Genomic DNA, 22288 nt, shown 5'->3' with positions numbered 1-22288 from the left:
TTTTTTCCTTGTGTTTCATGTCTTGGTTCCTCCCTGTGTTTATTCTGTATTAGTTATCCTTAGTTACCCTTGAGTGTTTAGTGATCCATGTCTCTTGTTGTGTTATCTAAGTATAGTCTTGTGTTTACTGTTTTATTTTGTAGTTCTGTGCCTCCAGTTTAGTTTTACGTCATGCCCTTGTGTGTTTCCCTCCTTTTGTGATTACCCTCATTAGTTTCACCTGTGTCCTATGTTCCCCACCTGTGTTGATTACTCTGTGTATTTAGTTCCTCTGTTTCCCCTGTCTTGTTTTGGATCATTGTTCGTCTTCCCTGTTCCGGTACAGCGGTTTGGCATTGTCTTCCCTTGTTACTTGCCGCTTCGCGAAGCACAGCTATTGTGGTTTTTTAAGTGTGGGAAGACTTACGTTGTTGCCGTTGATGACGTCATACGCAGCGTCCCTCTGTACACTCAAAAGTTGTTATTTGGACATGGATATTAACTCAATAAAATGTATGTACATATAATTAAAACAACATTAATCGTTTGGATAACTCAATAATTAATTGTTGGTTCAATTAAGTAGCTGGTTTTGAGAACTGTACCCTTAATGGCTTTGAGTTAGAAGTACTGTTCGGGTTTACAATGTACTTTGCTGGATCAGGCTATAATCGTGTTTGAAACTTGAATGTTTCGTCTTGTCTTTTTGTTTGGACCCCAGAAAGCACAGTTGTTACTGTGGTAATAATTGATAGGGATCCTATATAAATAGACAGATTAATAAACTGGGTTATATGTGTTTACTAAGAGGTATTTTGTGATATCAGTCCAAACATAATGGGAAAATCCTTTTGATTTTGCCTTTCACAGTTTTTCAGATGTTGATTTGTATTTAGTTACTTTTTCTATTCCAACATTGTGCACACATTGGAAATTAAAGCAAGAAAAGTAACCAACTTCGGTGTCCAGGAATTCATCTTTTGTTGCTCTTGCATCAAAACAGGCATTGATATTTGATTTTTGATTGTGTCAAAGTCTGAAATTCGGTTACTGTGACAATCCTGGCAAACAAAGAAGAGAATTTAGTTGGTGAACAGAGAGATAGAGTAAAAATGAGTAAATGATGGTCAAATACTTAATTCCAATTAAAACCTTTTTCACTCTGCTGGATGTGTAAATAAGTCCAAAATGAGTCCAGTACGTCCACAGAGATGTCTGCACGTCTGCTCTCAAAGCTTGTTTACACTGCCCTACTGTGCCAAAAAATCAGTTAATGGGGTCAAACTCAGTGATTAGCCCTCAGTTCAAATTAACTTTGTTGGATCTTCTAAATGCAGTGCACTGATCTTTGACACAGTTTGTTACAATTATTCAAATGAGACAAAGACAAAGGAATTTTGAATGCTGACCTGCTGGACTTGGGTGACCTTGGGTGTTGTGTTTGCTCATGTTGAGCCACTCAAGTTTTCATTAAACTTACAACATGTTGTGTTTGACGTGATTGTCTGAATTTTGGCTCAGTTGTCACAGAGTCTTTAAAATACCTTCAAACAAACTGCAAAAGTAGCCTTGATGTTCTGATACATGATGGAAATCAAGTAGCCGCAGTTGCAGCTGTTCTACTTTGTTGGATGTTATCAGTTTGGAAATGAATACTTTGTCTGCAGTCGCAGAAGAAGACCCAATAATTTCAAGGTTCATTACAAAAAAACTCTGTTCTCACTTTTCTAATATGCCGTCTTTTCTGCCTCATCAAATTTCAAAGACATTTTTGCAATATTATTTTTTTCTGGTATTCCCCCCTTGGGTTTTGTTTCATGCAGAAATTGGAGCTTGGTATAACAAATGATGGAAAACAGATGGAAATGTTGTTAATGCGTCCTTCTCTGTGTATCTAATTCTCTACAATATCTAACCTGTTCTCATATGTCTCATTCTTTAGGTACGGTGACATGGTGCCAAAGACGATTGCTGGAAAGATCTTTGGCTCCATCTGCTCTCTGAGCGGTGTGCTGGTAATTGCTTTGCCCGTCCCCGTTATCGTCTCCAACTTCAGCCGCATCTACCACCAGAACCAGAGAGCAGACAAACGCCGTGCTCAGAAGGTAAAAGTACAGGACATTCACAGATAATATGGTCATACCTTTCCATGTAATGCGCTTTTAATTACATTTATTGTTAGACACTCTCGAAGCTGAAGCAATTATAACAAGAGAAAAGGGTAAGTCAGGTAAAATAATATAAAGAGTTACAAAGACAACACAGGAGGATATTCACAGTGAGTGATGTGTTTCACTGTTAAAAGAAAGCAGGATGCAATTCTGCAGTAGAAAACACTACCTATGAATGCACATATCAGTGAAAAGACTAGAGTTAATGATTTGTCCACAGGGGGCGACAAAATCTACACAAACAAAACTTACTCACAGGAGAATGCCCACTGAAGTCGTTTTTTTGACTCGAACTCTGAGGAACTTCAGTAACCCCGGGCTTGAAAATCCAAATGGCTACTTTCCGGTTTCAAGAGTAAAACAGATCCATTTTTAATAATGTTTATTACAAATATGCTTTTTATACAAACTAATTAGGTGCCACTTCTATCCCAATGCAATCATTCCACAAATTTACCAATTGTTTAATGAAATACAAAACAATTTGTTAATCACCAATTTATTTTGATTTTAGAGTCATTCACCATCTACTCATCCTGTCATTTAGGTCTTGCATGTTCAGTGTGCATGTTTATGTACAGAGTGTGTGCACATAATAATTACCTGATTTTCATGCCCTTTATTTTGAAGACCACAGTACTACAGGATTATTAATTATTATCGAATTAACAAGAATGAGTGTTGAGTTAATTTACAGTGTGCAAGGGTACTAATGGCTCAGCATGAGAAACCTTTTGAAGGTCGCTCCTCATTTCATAAATGACGCAGACAAAGAAATCTTGGTGACAAATGCTTTTTTCAAATGAAGGACAAAAGACCCATTTTATAGACTTAAGAAAAGGTAATGGTGAAAAGAATTGACCCCAATTATTGATTCTTTGAGTGTTACTAGTCCCTGTCCTTCAACCTACATCATTGCACATTTTTCAACACACACCACACACACACACACACACACACACACACACACACACACACACACACACACACACGCACACACGCACGCACACACACACACACACACACACACACACACACACACACACACACACACACACACACACAATTGATGCCCTTCAGACCGGCGTTATTCATCCTCTTTTGACACATAGACACACACTCCCAATCTCTCTTACTCTCACACACACACACTTAAAATCCAAGTGTAAGCTATAACGACACTCACCCAATGGGCTCGACCTTTCAGTGGGTTAGATATGAGAGCTATTGAGTTAGTGAGCAGCTGCTGATAGCTAATTAAAGAGGGAAAGGTGTGATTTTAATCCTTTATAAAGTACGACCCTAGGTGGTTGGTTTCTCTTCAATAAATTTGAATTCCTTGAAAATTCCTTCGGATCGTGTAGTTAAAGAAGTTAAGGATTCTTTTTTAAATGTGTGATGAGTGAATGAGAATGATTTGTACCATGATGAACCTCGACACATCCTACACTCACTGGAAAAATGTAAACAGTATTTTAAAAGAATAAGAAGAGAAGGATATTCACATACAACAACAACACTGTATATGATGAATTGGAATAGATGGCTGATACGTTAAAACTAATAACTCTAAACTCTTCTTGGTAAAGTTTTCCATCAGTGAAGTAGCCTTAAATTAAAATGATTTCCTTTTTTTGGTCATCATACCAAGATTTGAAGAATTGTATTTTTTTTAAGATTTAGTGTACTTCAAAAAATGTATTTATAAACTTTGTCATTTAACATTAAATACTGTTATTACCCAGCTGTGTAAAATACTTGATTCTGATTGGTCAAAACCCCTTAACAACGATAATTGATTTTGATTAGCTAGAGCTACACCAGACACGGGGGACAACCACATCCTTCACGTCATATGAAATCAATCCACGGAAAGGATCCTAGCTCATATACAAACTTTAAGATTTCAACTCTGTTGCCAAGTTGGCAAAAATGTTAGCAACATGGAGGATATTTTTAATATTACTCTCATTAATATGGAGAGCACAAAACTTCAGATTGGTGGTGAATGGCTGACCAGTCACCATCAGAGGAAATAAGAGAAGAACAGAACCTAGTGAGGGATGTTAAAACACACACATAGCTGAAAGAGACGTCTAACAAATCGAAGAAAACAGACGCCGAGTAACCACAAACTGCGACACAGTATGGGGTTGGCAGAGTAACAGAATTGGTTAAGTGAGAGGGAAATACCAACACAAAAGTTACTGGGAAGAAGACCTTATACAGATACTGCTGTTATTTTCTGCATCTGTTGAGAATGCCGATAGATAAACGATGATGTGATGTATAACAGTAAAGCAGGATAATGTGAGGACTTAAGCATGAATGAAAATGCAATCTTTAAATCAATACTTAGTGTCAACTTTGTGTTTAGTTAGCTGCTGGGTAATACGTGGGACAGTGTGAAGTGAGTGGGTTTTTATGAAACAGAATCCCTTCAAGGGTAAAGATAAACTTTATCAGCCCAGTGGGGCAATTGGTTTTACAGCCAGCAGTGAATGAAGCAAGAAAAAGAACTTAGTCGTATTCACACAATGAGCACAGAAATACACACAACGGAGGCTGAAATATTCATATCAGGGTGACAAGAGTCACATGATGCTATGTAAGAAGCCATTGGTACCAAAGACAAATTAATTCTTGAATCTGTTAGTCCTGCATCTAGACAGAATATGTCTGTGATAAGATGGCAGCAACTTGTACTCTACATATAGGGGGTGAGTAAAGTCAGCTAGAAGAGCTTGAACTTTCTTTGAAGCTGACTCTGAATAAAGGAGTTGGATCCTCAAAAAACCTCTGCCAGCGATTTCGCTGCACATTCTTACAATATGTTCCAACCTCCTTTTTATTTTACAAAGAGACCCCAACAGGCAGATTAAAAAGAAGGTTAAAACTGAATCAATGAAACAAGTAAAGAACATTTTCATAAGAACAGGGTCAACATTAAAACTCCTCAGTTGGCATTAGAAATTATGTGCCTGTTCACATACAGCATCAATGTTGGCATCAAAAGTGAGACTGTCATCATCACAGATATTTAAACTGTTTCACAACCTCAACGTTCTGGCCATAATTAAAACAAGGGGAAGAAATAAAGTCTTCCTTTGGTTTTTGACACATTTAAATCTTTTAGGGTGGACAAACCTCTCCTCTCCATGTCAGGGTCTTGCTGCTCACCCTTTTAGGATTCTGTATCGCATAATCCCCCACTCACTACACATTATCCTGTATTTATTATATTGATAACTTTTTGTGAATTAACTTAGCAAGATCAGATTTGGATAGGCCTGAATTGTCATTTACTGTAAACAAGCAAAACAAATAACATGCCCAATCTTTTCGGTGAAGATAAGCGTAGAAAAGCAGGGAAGAAAAAGTTTAGATGATCGATAAAAAAAAAGATAAGCCACCATTTCCCATTCCTTGTTTTTTCATATGTGCAAAAAGTAAAAAGAAGTTTACATTTCATATTCATTCATATTTTCATGACCAATATGTGTAGATTTTAAATGAGTTTAGTTTAGATGAGGATTAATGTTGTAATAAGAATTCTTAAAAATGTAGATTTAGTACAAGAGAGACATTAAAATTGAAATGGAGCCACCAGAAAGTTAGACTACAGGACTTAATAAGTAACTAAGCTCTCATGTGACTTAATTTCACCAGCTGTAGATCCATCATGTATAACCTTCTGAATAATATCTGTGGAGGCTGTTGTTTTTTGGTGAATCATCCTTTGTCAAAAAATGTCTGTGTTACAAAAGCATTATTGAATTGCTGACTGGCTACAGCTGTCACAAAGACTCTGACATTCAACAGGTATAACATAAAGAGCCTTAATTCAGACCACAAAAACATGTCAACAACCTCACCGAGGACTGCTTGATGTTACTCTTGGATCATTTCAATAACAGTTAACTTTATCGCAGTTGTTGTAAAATGTTTGACTTTTAAGATACTGAGGTTTCCCCATAGACTGAATATTGAAATAGAGGCCGTAAGAGATCACTGATTGTGAAGCCAAAAGATTTAGAGCTCCCTCTGCTGACTGGCTGCAGTATAGGTCATAAACCCTGTCTCCTCCACATTATCAGATGGAACGTGGGTCAAGCTATAAAATTAAACTACATGTCAAGTACATTTTTCTAATTCATGGTCTCTGTCATTATAATTAGTTATTATCATTTTGAGTTCTAAGACAGTCAGTTTTGATTAGTTGTTGTATTTTTGAAAAATGACTGATTGACAGCTCTGTTGACCGATGTGGTTACCTGCAATGTTCTGTACTGGATTAGCAGAGTAGAGAAGTTTGAAGCAGGTTTTGGTTAGCAGAAAGGATGCGACAGAAGTCCTGCGGCCAGGTCATTTCTGCACATGCCAGCCTTGTACCAGCGCCTATCTAGGCAGTCTGATGGCTTGGTAAATGGTAAATGGACTTGTACTTATATAGCGCTTTTCTAGTCTTTCTGACCACTCAAAGCGCTTTTACACTACTCGTCACATTCACCCATTCATACCCATTCACTGATGGTAGAGGCTGCTACAGTAAGGGACCATCAGTGTTAGCTAATCTCATTCGTACACACTCACACACCTCTGAACAACAGAGGGAGCAATTCGGGGTTCAGTGTCTTGCTCAAGGACATTTCGGCATGTGACTGCCGGAGCTGGGATCGAACTGCCAACTTTCCGATTGATAGACGACCGACTCTACCCACTGAGCCACAGCCGCCCCTTAACATCTCACAGTGGGTGAAAGTTAAGTCAAGTTGTCCATTCTACACAGCCAACAGGTTTCCCCTGAAAGGAAAATGCTTATTTCCTCGATGTGAGCTGACATTTTAAACCACAGTGGGACAGTTAAACTCTTCAGTAAAACTCCCACTAATGAAGTTACCGTTGAGTTAGCAGCTCCTCTCTTCTGCAAACCATTCTCTTAATTAGAGGAGAAACTGTGGGATACCTAACCCCATTTTCAATGAGGAATTAATTTCAGAGACCATTATTGAGCTGTTACATTAAAATCAAAATAAATTACATTTTAGAGCATGATTTTTTTGCTGCAGTCATGGGGGACTGAAAATAAAAGATATTTTACAAGTATTTTGAGAGCAACACTGGCCTAATTTGTTTATTATATAAGAGACTTACACAGTTCTCTTTTATTGTTGTTTTAATTGGTTATTTAAATAGATGAAGCAGGGAGTGGAGCATTCATAAGATTAGTCATATTATACTTTAATAAGGAGATTTATATTTTAGCCTGTGATTTTTTGCCAGCAGATTTTTCTGTTACTTTAAAGTGCGGGTGCTGATTTTCTTCAGAAACCTAAAGGACTTTTCCTCTTTGTTAACTTTCACCTACAGTTATAGATTTCTGTCCAAAAATCTGTAACAGTCAGCCAAACCCAGCAATAAAGCCCCAATATTATTACTTTTTAGTTTTTTTATGGCTAATAGTAGGGAAAACAGCGTATTATGACATACTGATTGGTTGGTTCTGATAGTTCTGGTTGCTTTCTTGTGCTTAGCCTAACAACTTGTAGCTCTATTTTGGTCTCCACCACTGTATTCACTGGGTAGTGGCTTACTTTTTTAGTCTGCAGCTGGGTGCTGGCAAGGTAGAGCAGTGATGTTTTTTCTCTTGTATTTGTTTGTTTACTTGTTTATATTTTCCCCAAAAAGATGCCTATTAATGTTGAAAAACAGCATTAATAAGAGCTGAAAAACATGATAACTGCAGATTATGGTGACACGTTTTTCTCTGCAGGTGCCTGCTTTTCCCATCACACAGTAACTTTAGATTTAGAGGAACAGGTAATTGAAAGTTTAACAAAGTTATATGGAAAGGCTGATATAAAACATGTTATATTCAATGTAAGACAGGAGAAACCCACAATCACTAAATAAAACATTATGTAACTACCAGGTGTGCTTTTGGAGAACCATGTTTCATTAACTTTGGTATGAATAACAGCTGCTTAATTTGCTGAGTTTTTTTCTTCACCCTGTGTAGATAAACAGCTTTAGAGGCAATATGGACCAGAAGTTTTTTAATGAGATCAGAAAAATAATTGAAATTTAACCAGCATTAATCTAAAGGAACAAAACAGATTGGTCCTTGTTGCTTTTGTCTTCTCTGCTGCTTTTTCCAAAGTTGAAAATTAACTTTGACTGTCAACACTTGCGTGATTTTTTGAGTATTACTGTAATGCCATTGAGATAATTTAAATGAATACTTCTATTTTATTAATTTTTTTAGAAAACTTCACCTATTGGTTCAACTTTGGATCAAAGGTACATTTAGGATACATCATGAGTTAAATGGACAGAAAGGTACATCTTTTTTACATTGACAAGTTACAGATTTTAACAGCTCTCATTCTCTCACACAGTAATAAAGAACAGAAAGTACCATGCATTGTGATGGACATTCTCTCTGTAATGTTCTGTTCTTGCTGTCCTTGGTTTTATCTGTTAAATGCCTACACCTTTAAAAGGTTACTGAGTTAACAATGCATTTATTGTGCAGCTCTGAGAAACAGATGCACAGAAAAACCCTTTACTCGTTGTTTTCCATGTAGCATAAGTCACAAAAGAGTAAAAGCAGGAAGAAATGTAGAAAAGAGGGAAACAAGGAGCTGGGTTTTAAATTCACATTGTTCATGGTCTCCCTCTTTCTATTACTCTGCATCCCCTCACTTTCCCGTCCTCTTCCTCTTTAGCTCTCATTTGTCTTCATTCTTCTCTAACAACAGGCTGCTCCCGGCTCCCATTACAATTATGCAGTCATCTGGGGATTTGACTCTACAAAAAGGTCTTCTCATATGCCCGTTGTAGCTCCACAGTCAGAAAATAGAAAGTGGAGAATCTAAATTGGATTTAATGATAGTCATTCCCTGCTAACTAATGTGGTGAGTGTGTGGGCCTCCGTGCAGATTTAAGTCTCTCCTCTTCATGTTCAGTCACCCACAGAGGGCTCGAAACAACCCCTGTACTAATGTGGCTCATTCCCTGATAGGTCAAAAGGAAAACTTCCCCAGAAGAAGAAGACAGATTTCTTTTTTATCCCTGTACAACCCAGAGGTGCAGCATAGTCGCCGTCAAAGTGTCAAGGCTGTAAATGGACCGGGGTCGTACCAGTAATGGGACGGCAAAGTCAAGTGCAGCCACACTTAGAGATGGCAGGTTGTAGAGGAGAAAAAAAAAGGAACCCAAGTCTGGAGACGTGAGGGCAAAACAAGACGAGGGGAGCTAGAGTGGAAAGAAAGGAGGAGGTCGGCCAAGAAAGGAACGACAGAAAGAGAATTCAGACGAGAGTGACAGAGAAAGAAGAAAGTAGGAAAACGGAGGTTGACAACTAAAGGAAGGAAGAAAAAGAGGAAAAGTCTCTGGGTGTAGTAGTTTCAGGGTTCACTAGACTCACTGGTGAAACTTTCATTCCTTTCTCCCTGTAAAGAGCTGCAGTCTGACTCTGACTGTGGGTGGTTATGTTGCAGCATGCAGGCTTGATTTGCTCCGTCAACCAAGACCACAGTTAGAAAGAAACTCAGATCACTTGAACTTATCATCGACAGACTCTCAAAGAAGCCTATTAGGACTCAATGAACAGACAGTAATTTACCTTTTAAGGGAGTTTTTCTCCAGCCTTGAAATACTTCTTCATCTCATTTAAATAACTTTTGGTATTCTGGCATTCTTCTAAAGTCTGAGAGAGTGACTCAAAGTGTTTCACAAGGTTTGTGCATGAGGGCTTCATATTTGTTATCACAAGCCTGCATGGAGACATCCGCTGTTTTAGATGAGAACAGTTACCAGGCAGGACGTGTAAAAAGAAAGGAATAATGAGAGGGACTTTCCAAATATAACTATATATGAACTCAAAAAATCTCAATTATCACCCATGTCCTGAAGTGAAGTGAGAGCCACTGGCTGCATCAGAGATTATGTCCTGTGCCTGTTTGTGTCTTATTTTGCTGTGTTTGGGACATTTATCGTGGGGTGTTTAAAGTAACAGATTTAGCCACCCTGGTATCACAAATCAGTTATCCACAAAGCGTTTTGAGTTTTAGCCATCTCCATTCGTTTCTTGGAGCCAGAAGTGACCATATTTTGGCACAGGGTAGAAACTGAGAGGAGCAAGGGGTGAGTGATCGCCAAGTTATCAAAGCTGTACAGCAGCACCAGTGGTTAACTCATTAGCTTGCAAATGAGCTGGTTAACCATCAAGTATCTCACAGAATGAGATAGAGTGACTTAAGAAGATGGATAGGTTTGTGGAATATGGCTAACTCAAGCCTCACGCCTCACATGTTTGGTGGGGGAGTTAGCAGAGGTGGAACGACATAAACCAGCCTCTCTGGTAAAAAAAAAAAAAAATCCTGTCATGCACTGACATCTTCACCTTATTAACAATTAATGTATGAAACATGCATAACATACTAATAAGTCAGGTCTGAATGCAGACACTGATACCTGCTAATATGAAAAATGCCCGTAATGACAAGCCAGAGGTTAAATTTAGTGACCAGCTGAGCTGATGTTATGATAGCTAGCAGCTTCCAGCTGTCACTCAAAGCTAACATGCCTCTTTTTACGCATAACTGGAGCCTTGATATAATTTGTACTTTTTAGTTAGATTAAAGTTCACCTCCCTAGACTTGTGGTGAAAAGAAACAAGCTATAAAGACTACAAGCAGTTTTGTAACACACTGTAAATATCTTTGAGGTTGGTGTTAAGTTTTGTGTTGTCATTTGAGGGTTGTTGTGGATTTGCTCATTTTTGAAGTCAGCCTCAAGTGGCCTCTTGAGGAACTGCAGTTTTTATTACGACCCCAGATTGGCTCAATTTTTAACTCCGAGGTTGCTGCTTTTGTCAACCTTTAGGCAGTAAGTGTGTTGCCAATAAAAATACTCAGAATGTGAGGAAGGGGTCTTTATAAAACATTGAGACCGGGTGTAAGATTGTATGAGTAATTAGGGAGAGTGCTGCCAATCCAACCCATCCTATTTTTACAAATTCTGGTTTCATTGTGGGGAATATTGTGGTTGATATTGTCTGCAAACCCTATGGACTTAATCTACGCTGGGGGGAAGAAGTTGGCAAAGGATTAAAGTATGAGTGCACCCTGAAGGCTGATTTATACTTCTGCGTCGAATCGACGGCGTAGCCTACGCCGTAGGTCCGCGTAGCTCCCGTACCTACGCAGAGGCCTACGCACGTAGCTGACGTGCACCTCCTCCAAAATGTAACTAAGCGTAGAGCCGATGCGGACCGCAAGCTCTGTGATTGGTCCGCTCGACGGCTTTGTCTTTCCCGCATTCACAGCACTTCCGGGATCCCGGACATCGGCCACACATCGGCCGTGTATTTCATCTCCTCCTCTCTATTCTTCATGTAATCATGTCTGTATGATAAACAGCAACATGTATCAGCTGTAGATTAACATAACACGCTCTGAATCTCTGTGGAAAAGTAAACAGAGATCGTAGCAGGAACGGAAGCAGGCGACCGGGTATCAGAGAGACCACACTGCCCTCAAGCGTTTCGGAGGAGAATTGCTGCGCGACACGGACACATCGACGCACAAGTATGTGGTGCTCGTGTCCGCGTCAGCCCCTGCTGCGTAGGGGCGACGCACAAGTATAAATCAGCCTTGACTCAAACAAGTGTATGCTTGAGGTGTTCTTCCAATAGTGATATCTTCAGACCAGACAAATGTTGCCTGTCTTTGAACAGTTATGCAAGTCAGTCAGACTACAACAACTTTTTAATCAGGAGAGACAAGATATAAAGAATGAAATGTTATTTATTACTACTTAATGAATAATGTAACTTGACAAAAGATCTTTGGCGTAAGGACTGTGGGGATATTTTGTGAGCGTAGGATGTCTGATCTTGGCAGCAGAAGCCCCCATGGAGTCCAGACACGGGTGGTGGTGGCTGATGACTTTCTAGGACCAGATGAAAACTGAAGACTTTGCGGAAACCAGGTGGAGATTGAGAGGTGAAGGGGTGCGCACAAATCAACAGTTAGAAGAAACTAACTGGAGAGAAAGAATCCTATTTAAGAAGACAGAAGCAAAGTGATATGCTGACAATAAGGGCATGCCACTGTGCTATTGTGAAGACAGACTATGAGTGCTACCGCCAATGACAGCCCTGAAGCATACAGCTGGAAGAGGGTGAGCTAATGAGTGAGGGAGAGGAGAGTTAAACTACTGCTGTGAATCTTTAGTCTTTCTGTCTGAACTTTCACTAGAGCTGCATGTTTTACTTCCTGATGAAGTTGTTCTATTTTAGTTTCTGCTGTACTCATCTTCATCAGTTTGTTTTCAATTTGTCTTTGTGAAGACTTTGTGAAAATGTGATACATAACCATAAAAATATTCCTTCAAGACAGAAATCTATTTTCTAGGAATGAATTGATTTTTGCAAAACAACAAAGTATTTGTTGCTTTTTTTTATGTGGCTTTCAACAAATGGAAATATATAGAATAAACACGGCCTCTGAATTCACTGGATTTGATGAGGAAATTGACCCAGACTTGACTCTCTATTAGACTTTCAAATTTGTGTCTCAAGACTTGACCAATCCTTACTCCCGCCTCTGGCCTCAGGATTTCATCAGTTTGGCGTAAAGCTTCCTCAGACAAACTATTTGGGCTCAACGGGCCATCACAAAGATAAAATACTCATCAACACACCAGTGCAACCAATTGCAGCGCTCTTGCACTCAAAGAAGGATCAGACTAAGATATTCTTTCATATTTTTTCTTTTCTTGTGTCAAGTCGAGCTTTTGATCAATAAGAAAAGCAGCTGCTGCTCGACAGCGCTTCCTCTTTCAAATTAATTCACTCTTTAACTGAAGCTACGAACAAAGAAGTAGTCAATGTGTCTTTCTTCTTCTTTCTCTTCATTCGATACACTGTGCATGTACACACACGTTCATTATTACATCTTAGTCTTCAGCATTCTTCACACCTTCACAGGTTTCTGCCTTCTGATGGACAATTTCGGAAGCATCAAAACTAATTCCATTATTTTTGATTCACGTCTGGGAAGCAGTTATTGCTCTGCCTCTCTGCTGTTTCTCTGATGCGTTTATCAGGGAGAGAGAGCAAAAGGACAAGGTTAAAGAAATCTCTCAGCTTACGAGTCCAGAAGCACTTAAAGCAGCTGTGTATCGTGAGGAGCCATCCTAATAAGCTTTTCATTTGAAGAAATTTCCAAAACAATCTCTCTCTCATTTCCTTTCTGTCGTGCCCTCGCTCTGTTCTGTTATCACATTTATCCATCAATGGAGTTATCACATTTGTCTCACTGCCACACCTCATCAGAGATAGATTGAATGACGAGGTGTGACAAAGAGATAAAGAGAAGGTGTAAAAAGTTTAACACAACACTGTTTTTTCTGTTATTCTTGTACCAAGGAGGATGAAATTGTTGTTCTTTGTTGTTTGTATGCTAATTAGCCTCCTTGAAGTACAAACCCAATTCCATGAGAGTCGGGATGCTGCGTAAAATGTTGATTACAACAGAAGTGGATGGTTTACAAATCATTTAAAGACTATATTTGATTGAAAATAATGCAAAGACAACATATCAAGTTTTGAACTGAAAAATGTTATACTTTAATGCAAAATATATGCTCATTTTAAGGTTTTAGGTTTCCAAACAGTTTGTACAGGGACAACAAAACACAAAATATTTTGTTATTCTTAAAAAATAACACCTGAAGGAACATCTCATTACTTATTACAATCATTTGCAACAGGTTAGTAACATGATACTGGCACTCCAGTCTGGTCGAGTCTGTCAGAAGTAAAGCTGGGAAGAGGTTTACTACTCTGTGAGAGAGTATTTGAGGAAATGGTTCCAATTCAAGAATAATGTTCCTCAGTGTTAAATTACTAAACATTTGAGGAAATCATCATCTATGATATATAATATCATTATAAGATTCAGAGAATTTGGAGAAAGGCCAAAAAAAGTGATGCAGGATGGCTGTGATCTTCAGGCCCTCAGGCTGAATTAAAAGCAGACATGACTCTGTAGTGGGCTAAAAAATTACCCCCAAAAATCACTGTTTTTGCGGTTTACAACTGCAACAAAGAGGAAACTACATCATGATGTAGAAATTCGGGTGAATTTTATACACAAGCCAATTTAAGATGGACTGAGGCAAAGTTAAAAACTGTCCGGTGGTCTGACAAATCAAAATTTGACATTCTTTTTAGAAATAATGGACGCCTCATTACCTGGAGGCTACAGAAACTGGTCTCCTAGAGTGTTGTTAAAAGCAGAGGTGATGCAACCCAATGGTAAACATGCCCCTGTCCTAACTTTTCTAAAACATGTTGCTATTATCAAATACAAAATAAGCACGTTTTTCAGACAACCCAAAAATCATTGTACAGCTAAGAGGGTAAACAAGCCTAAATCATTCAGTGAAAATATTAAAACATGATTTAAACTAAAGATATCTCAAATTAACAAGATAAATATTTCAGGTTATTACACATATGGGATTCATGTGCTTGAATATTTGAAGAAAAATCTACTGTAAATCAGTTTGATACTATTTACTGACAACGGTATTTTGACACATCTTGTCAAGAATGTTTGATTATGTTTTTCTTTATTACTTTTGTCTTTATTGGGTTTGTTGCTTTCTTTATTCAGAAAATGGTTTGGAAAGTCTGTCATGGGTGTCTTAAAACATAATTTTTTGTGGAACAAACAATTAAACACCTACAGATTCTCATTTCCCGCCGACATAAAAAATAAACAGAAAATCCTCACATTGAAATACAGATTTATATCACAGCTTTAAAGCCCAACCCGTAGACCATAAAATCATCTTGTGCCTTACAAGATACAATAAACTTCCAATATATCAAAACAGCAAAATGGTAAAACATTAAGTACACATCTCACAGTGCCAAGCTCACATTTAACACGGGGGGAGATATGTTTTGTTTTTTCTCTGAACGTATTTAACTAGGACTAATATATCCCTCGCAGTTTATTTGGAAGTTTAGAAATACTCTGTAGCATTGCCCTGAGGAAAGCAACTCAAACACAGCATGGTGGAGTGTTGCGTGTCATTAATGATAGACAAATAATTCAGTACAGATGTACTTTAAAGGTCATCCAATTATTTTTGTTGGCAGCCCACTGCATTTCTAGCTGTTTCTAAGCTCCTGGCCAGATTGTTTTTGTTTGCTAATGTCAAGTGTCTACAAAAAAGGGAGAAATACTCTGTCTATCACACTGAAAAACTCAATCTGTTTTCTATTTCTCAACCTATATACCCGTGAAAGAGGACTATTTGCCAATGAGTCTGGTTCTGCTTGAGGTCTCTGCCTGTTAAAGTAAAGTTTTTCCACTACTGCGAAATGACTTCTAATTTTACATCAATCAATAGTCTCTGTATATGTCATAAATCAATCTCGTAACCAATCATCCCCTGACAACGCTATGAGATGTATGTCTCTGAGTACACATGCCAGCTTTTCAGTGATTCAGGTGTAGCCAGCAGTTAGCATTCAACAACTTCCAGCCAAGACTTAATCCATTCCATATGGTGTTTACATCTGCAACGTTGCCACTGTCTTTTTGGTCTATTACAGCCCACAGAGAATTGCACCTTCATCTGTATCATGTAGGCCTCAGTTCAACAGTAGACAGAACATGACACAGAGGTTTAACTCTGGCTTACTTCAGCAGGATCAACCAGAAAAAGAAAGAGATTTTCTTGACATTTACTTTCAATTTCCAAGTCTTAAGTTTGACGAATTAACAACATTTTGATAAAGATGTGTGCTAAAAGTGATAAAAGTGAAATGCACATTTTGTTAGGTCCATCTTTAAGAATAGAAGGAAACAACCTTGACAATGTTTGTTTAACGGAGGTCAGGATTGATAACTTCTGATACATTCAATGGAGTTTGGGGAATGTAATTGCTAATGGGTTACTGCAGAACAGCTGTGGGAAGATCTGTTGCTCAAGTTTGAGTTTTGATTTAGCACGTTTTTGTTAGGGGGTTTTGTTGTTTGTTTTTTATTGGTTATTTTACAGTGGCTTTGACATTGCTAAACATAGCATAAGTGATGGTTAAGCCAAGTCATTGTCCCACCCCCACCCCCACCCCTGCACCATATGGCAGTGTACATAGGGTAGTAAAAAAACAGAGGACAGGGTCATATACACCTAAAGAAAAGAGAAAGAAGAAAGGGACACTAAAGGCTGATTTATACTTCTGCGTCTCCCCTATGCAGCAGGGGCTGACGCAGACACAAGCACCACATACTTGTGCGTCGATGTGTCCGTGTCGCGCAGCAATTCTCAGCCGAAACGCCTGAGGGCAGTGCGGTCTCTCTGATAGCCGGCCGCCTGCTTCCGGTCCCACTACGATCTCTGTTTACTTTTCCACAGAGATTCAGAGCGTGTTATGTTAATCTACAGCTGATACATGTTGCTGTTTATCATACAGACATGATTACATGAAGAATAGAGAGGAGGACATGAAATACACGGCCGATGTGCGGTCGATGTCCGGGATCCCGGAAGTGCTGTAAATGCGGGAAAGACAAAGCCACTGAGCAGACCAATCACAGAGCTTGCGGTCCGCGTCAGCTCTACGGGGAGTTACATTTTGGAGGAGGTGCACGTCAGCTACGTGCGTAGGCCTTGGCGTAGGTATGGGAGCTACACGGACCCCCGGCATAGGGTACACCGTTGATTCAACGCAGAAGGATAAATCAGCCTTAACAGATAGTAAATAGAGAAATATACAGACTAGACCAGCTCTTGCGTCGAGTGCCCTGAGATAACTTTCAATGTGGTTTTCAATGTGATTAAATGAACAAGTCATAAACATGCGTGTATAGTTTCTTTAAAATAACTCAAAGTTTTCATCACTAATCAAATCAGTTGTTGTTGGTTTTTTCTTGATTGACCTTTCTAAAGTTATATTTTTTTGGCTTTTTTGCCTTTATTGGATAGGACAGCTGAAGATTGATAGGAAATGTGGGGAGTAGAGAGCGGGGGAAGACATGCAGGAAATGGTCAACCGGCCGGGAATCGAACCGGCGACCCCTGCGACGAGGACTGTAGCCTATGTATGTGGGGTGCTTAGACCGCTAGGCCACCAGCGCTCCACGTTGATTGACCTTTCTGCTAATATCTTGCAATTCATGGCTTTTTTCATACAATCTAGGTCTAACAACATATTTTGGAATGTCTGGCAATAGGCGACAAAATGTGCTTCAAACCTTTTTTCTAACATGACCAATCTCCTGCCACGAAAAACACAGAAAATAAAGTTGTTCCCAGTTTGGTATGGAATGACTTGACATATCTGCACACAGTCTAACCCTCTGTCCATTTGTTATGGTTCAAGTGCGAGGTACAAATGCAACATCACTGCTGCTCTTGTGTACAAATGGTGTCCATTTCCTGGCCAAACAAATCCTTCTAAGAGTCACACAGACTGGAGGTGACAGATTAATGCTTAGGATTTTAGAATCAGCTGTTTTCCAAACATACATGTGTAATGTCTGGGTGTTCAAATATTTTTGGTCGTCACATTTCAGACAGATTAAGCTTCATTTTGTTCAAACACTTGGACACAAACATCTGAATGTGTGTGCAGCAGTAGTTCAGTTGTAGCTGTGATAGTAAGTATGCAGTTTAGAAGATGAGTTGGCAGACACTCACCATTAAAGACAGCATTATTCATCTTCACTGACCTCCCACCCACCCTGTCTGACGCTCTGACCTCTTCTTCCTCCCACATCCAGAAAGCCAGACTAGCCAGGATAAGAATATCCAAGTCCGGCAGCGCCAACGCCTTCATGCAGAGCAAACGCAACGGAATGCTCAACGAGCTGCTGGAGCTGACGGTGAGAACGACCTCTGACCCCCCTGAACACTAAGACCCACTGACAGCAAAGTGGGCGAGATGATTGCTGGGAAGTCATTTTTTTAAATGTGTTCATTAAAAATGCCAGCAGATTGTATTTCAGTGAGAGATTAATCATATTGTTCCCTGTCAAACACCGTGCTACTAATTATTTCAGCTCACTGCAACTCAATAGCTCAGAAGAAGCAACTTCACACCCACTGTATGCGTGCGTGCACGCACACACACACACACACACACACACGCACGCACGCACGCACGCACACACACACACACACACACACACACACACACACACACACACACACACTCACACACTCACTCACACACTCACACACTCACACACTCACACACTCACACACACAAAATGACAAACAATTACAGACATAATTAAGCAAAGGACAATTTGGAAGTCATTTGGAGGCTGTGAAAGTGCAGCAGAAGTTGGATTCATTGCAGTCTTGTGGGTTTACAGTTCAGGGGTGATAGCAGAGGAGTTATGACAATAATCCTCCATGAGGGCATTATCACTATAATCACACTAAGTACTTTTCTTAGTCGTCTTTCAGCCTTAAACTTGATTTAATCCTTCTCTGCAAAACTGGCAAAGTCAGACAAGAGAGGTTGTTTTTCCTTTACTTGCTTCTTGGTGATAATTAGATGTTTAGTACATAAAAAGGAGAACTTCAGAGCAAACTTCAAAACTGCACAATGTTTCAGTAGAGGACACTTAAATCCAAAATCTCTCTGACTCTTTCCGGAAAGTATTAAACATTTCTTCATTCCTCCTTTTTCTAAGTATAGACAACAGTGTTCTTATTTTCATCATCTACATAACTTAAACCTGTAATAATTGACCTTGTGTTGCATCCTATCTGCTCAAACAAGTGGTAATCAAAACACAGACGTGAAATTATTCAAGTTAGCTAGTTAGCATGTTTAGTACATGACATAAAGCAACATTTATTGGGTTTTTTTTAAGATATATTTTTGGCCTTTTTTGCCTTTATTGTATAGGAAAGCTGAAGAGAGACAGGAAATGTGGGGAGTAGAGAGCGGGGGGAGACATGCAGGTAGTGGTTGACCGGCCGGGAACCGAACTGGCGACCCCTGTGACGGGGACTGCAGCCTCTGTATGTGGGGCGCTTAGACCGCTAGGCCACTAGTGCCCCAGCAACATTTATTCTTGTAACATTGAGAGAGAGAGAGAGAGAGAGAGAGAGAGAGAGAGAGAGAGAGAGAGAGAGAGAGAGAGAGAGATTCCTTTACTCATCCCACAAAGGGGAAATTCAAGTGTTACAGTAACAGAGTGGACAGTGCAAAAGAAATATATAAAGCAAACAAGAGCCTATAAATTTACAATTATTAAAAAGTTATTAGCAATTAAAATTAAACAGGTAAAAAATAAGCATATCTTAAAATCACAAATATATATATATTATTATTGGTTATAGAGTCTGACCACTGCAGGAACAAAAGACCTGCAATATCTCTCCGTGAGACACCGTGGGTGAAGAAATCTGTCCCTGAACGAGCTACCCAGTGTTGTTATGGTCTCCTGGAGGGGGTGTGACGTGTTGTCCATCAGCTTTGCTATCATCCTCCTGTCAGCCACCACCTCCACAGGGTCCAGTGGGCAGCCCAGGACAGAGCTGGCCTTCTTCACCAGTCTGTTCAGCTTCTTCCTGTCAGCAGCAGGGATGCTACTTCCCCAGCAGACCACTCCAAAGAAGATGGCTGATGCCACTACAGAGTCAAACAAGGACTTCAGAAGAGCCCCCTTTACACCAAAATACCTGAGTCTCCTGAGCAGAAAGAGTCTGCTTTGTCCCTTCTTGTACAACGCATTTCAGTTGTCTGACCAGTCCAGTTTATTGTTCAGGTGAACACCCAGGTACTTGTAAGATTTCACAATCTCAATGTCCGTTCCCTGGATGTTCACTGGTATGGGAGGAGGGGACTTGCGTCTTCTGAAATCCACCACCAGCTCTTTGGTCTTTCCTGCATTGAGCTGGAGGTGGTTCCTCTGGCACCAAACTGCAAAATCCTGCGTCAGCTCTCTGTACTCCCTGTCGTCCCCATTGGTGATTAGGCCAACAATGGCAGAGTCGTCAGAGAACATTTGCAGGTAGCAGCTCGATGTGTTGTGGGTGAAGTCTGCAGTGTAGAGGGTGAACTGGAACGTTCCCTGGGGGGCCCCTGTGCTGCAGACGATGGTGTTGGACTGACACCTCTGGGCCCTCACATACTGCGGACGATCAGTGAGGTAGTTCAGAATCCAGGCTGTGAGGAGGGGATCCACTCCAGAGTGATCCAACTTGTCCCTCAGAAGCAACGGCCGAATGGTGTTGAAGGCACTTGAGAAATCAAAAAACATGATCCCCACAGTGGCCCCAGCCTTGTCCAGGTGAGAGAGGGCTCTCTGAAGAAGGTAGATGACAGTGTTATCCCCCCGGTGCCAGGTTGGCAGGCGAACTGCAGCTGGTATATCGATGGTTTTACCAGGGGTCTCAGGTGACCAAGGACCAGTCTCTCTAGGGTCTTCATAAGCTGCGATGTCAGCGCCACCGGCCTGTAGCTGTTGAAGTCTTTTCGGTGAGGGGTCTTTGGCACCGGTACCAAGCAGGATGTCTTCCACAGCTCTGGTCCCTTCCCTAGTTTCAGGCTCAAGTTGAAGATGTACCCCACAATCTATCACAATTTAAGTTCCCTTGCAAGATTTAGGTGTAGCAATAACTTTCCATTCAGCTATTTATTTGGTCAATACGAACCCCTGAGAACTCCACTTTTTTCTGCAGCTAGTTACTGTTTCTGTTAGCTGTTAAGTGCTCAAGATGAACTTCACATTTTAATGTTAGTGTAGTCCACTAATCTTATAAGAATAACCCGGGCCTGAGCACCGAAACGCAGTGGCGGCGAGGCCCTATTGGAACCCTAGGAATTATTATTATTCTTGGTTATTCACCCAAATGAGTTGCACATTTGGAGCCTTTAACATGCCCCAAAGCTCACCAAACTCCCCCCAAAATTCAGGCCCTGGCGAAATTGAGCATCCAATGAAAGTAATATTCCAACATTTTAAGTTAGTAGCAGATTTGACTCAATATGTTTAAGTTATATCAAAAAAAAATTTTCAAAGGTTAATTTAAAAGTAAATGCAACAGCCTCATAATTGAAGGAAACACCAAATCTTTTACTCATTTAAATCACCAGGGACTTTTCAGTAAGATGACCAAGGCGGAGGAGTCATTAGAAAATAACCAGAATTACACCAAAATTTGCTCTGGGCCTTTGAAACAGCGTTATTCCCAAGAGATTAACAGAGAAGAGCTAGACTTTTCTCTACTTTCACTTTGTTATGCCAAGCTAAGCTAATTACCTGCTGGCTCTATTCACTGTACTTTATAAACAGAGATGAGGTATTGATCCTCTCAACTAACTCTTGGCAAGTAAGCAAACACACATCCAAAGCGCCCGTCCACCACCGTGATTCTCGTTTACTCATCTCATTATTCAAATTTGTCACCACCGTGGAAAAACGTGTTTGGTGATGCTTGAGCAAATTGCCCACATCCTTGCTGTCCACATCCTTGCTGTCCAGCACATCACTCCTGTGCTCAGCGACACACTCCCTTCCTTGTGGATAGTTACTAAAATCCATTTGGATCTAATCGAGTCCAGTGTGAAGGCTCATGGGTGTCTGGAAGTGGTTAGAATTATCATATAAATGCCATCTGTGAGCGCTGAGCGACCCCGATCCCTGTGCGTGTGTGTGATGAGGCTGCCAGAGTCCTGCCGCATCAAATTACAGCGGTGTCAGTGCTGTCAGTCAGTCAGTATGGCGGTATGAGTCTGAGGGTTAAAGAGAGGGAGAGGAGAAATGATAAAATGTCTGGTTCTCTCGCAGCCTGTGGTTAGATTAAAAGTTCTGCTCTGCTGGTCGTATACAGTTCTCCCTGAAGGCTCTTTCTCATTTTTGACTTCTTTTTATTAGTAACTCAGGTCAGGTGCCATTTATTGATTATCCCATCACATTTTATTATGAAACCTTACAGTTTCAACCTTTTGGATGTCATTTACTTCATTTTCATCTTCACCTTATGGGTGACAGGATTTATTATGATTTGGCGTCATGGTGGTGGCTGGGGTTCAGTGGTAGAATTGATTGTCTCTGAATCAGAAGGTTAAGGGTTCAATCCTGTCC

The 22288-nt window shown here is 40.0% G+C and overlaps 1 protein-coding gene across 1 annotated transcript in view; it reads left to right on the top strand.

Moving 5' to 3' along the window:
* Positions 1 to 353: 353 nt before the first annotated feature.
* Positions 354 to 22288, top strand: part of LOC117820315 (potassium voltage-gated channel subfamily D member 3-like) — a 33570-nt gene continuing 11635 nt past the window's right edge. The window contains exons 1-3 of the mRNA XM_034694045.1: positions 354 to 492; positions 1922 to 2084; positions 17963 to 18064. Coding sequence (XP_034549936.1) covers positions 491 to 492; positions 1922 to 2084; positions 17963 to 18064 — 267 coding nt within the window. The 5' untranslated portion in view covers positions 354 to 490. The remainder of the gene's footprint in view (positions 493 to 1921; positions 2085 to 17962; positions 18065 to 22288) is intronic.

The sequence above is a fragment of the Notolabrus celidotus genome, chromosome 1 (genome assembly GCF_009762535.1).
Source record: "Notolabrus celidotus isolate fNotCel1 chromosome 1, fNotCel1.pri, whole genome shotgun sequence".
Lineage (NCBI taxonomy): Eukaryota > Metazoa > Chordata > Actinopteri > Labriformes > Labridae > Notolabrus > Notolabrus celidotus.
The sequence above is the reverse complement of the archived record's forward strand: the minus strand, read 5'-3'. Positions and strand labels throughout refer to the sequence as shown.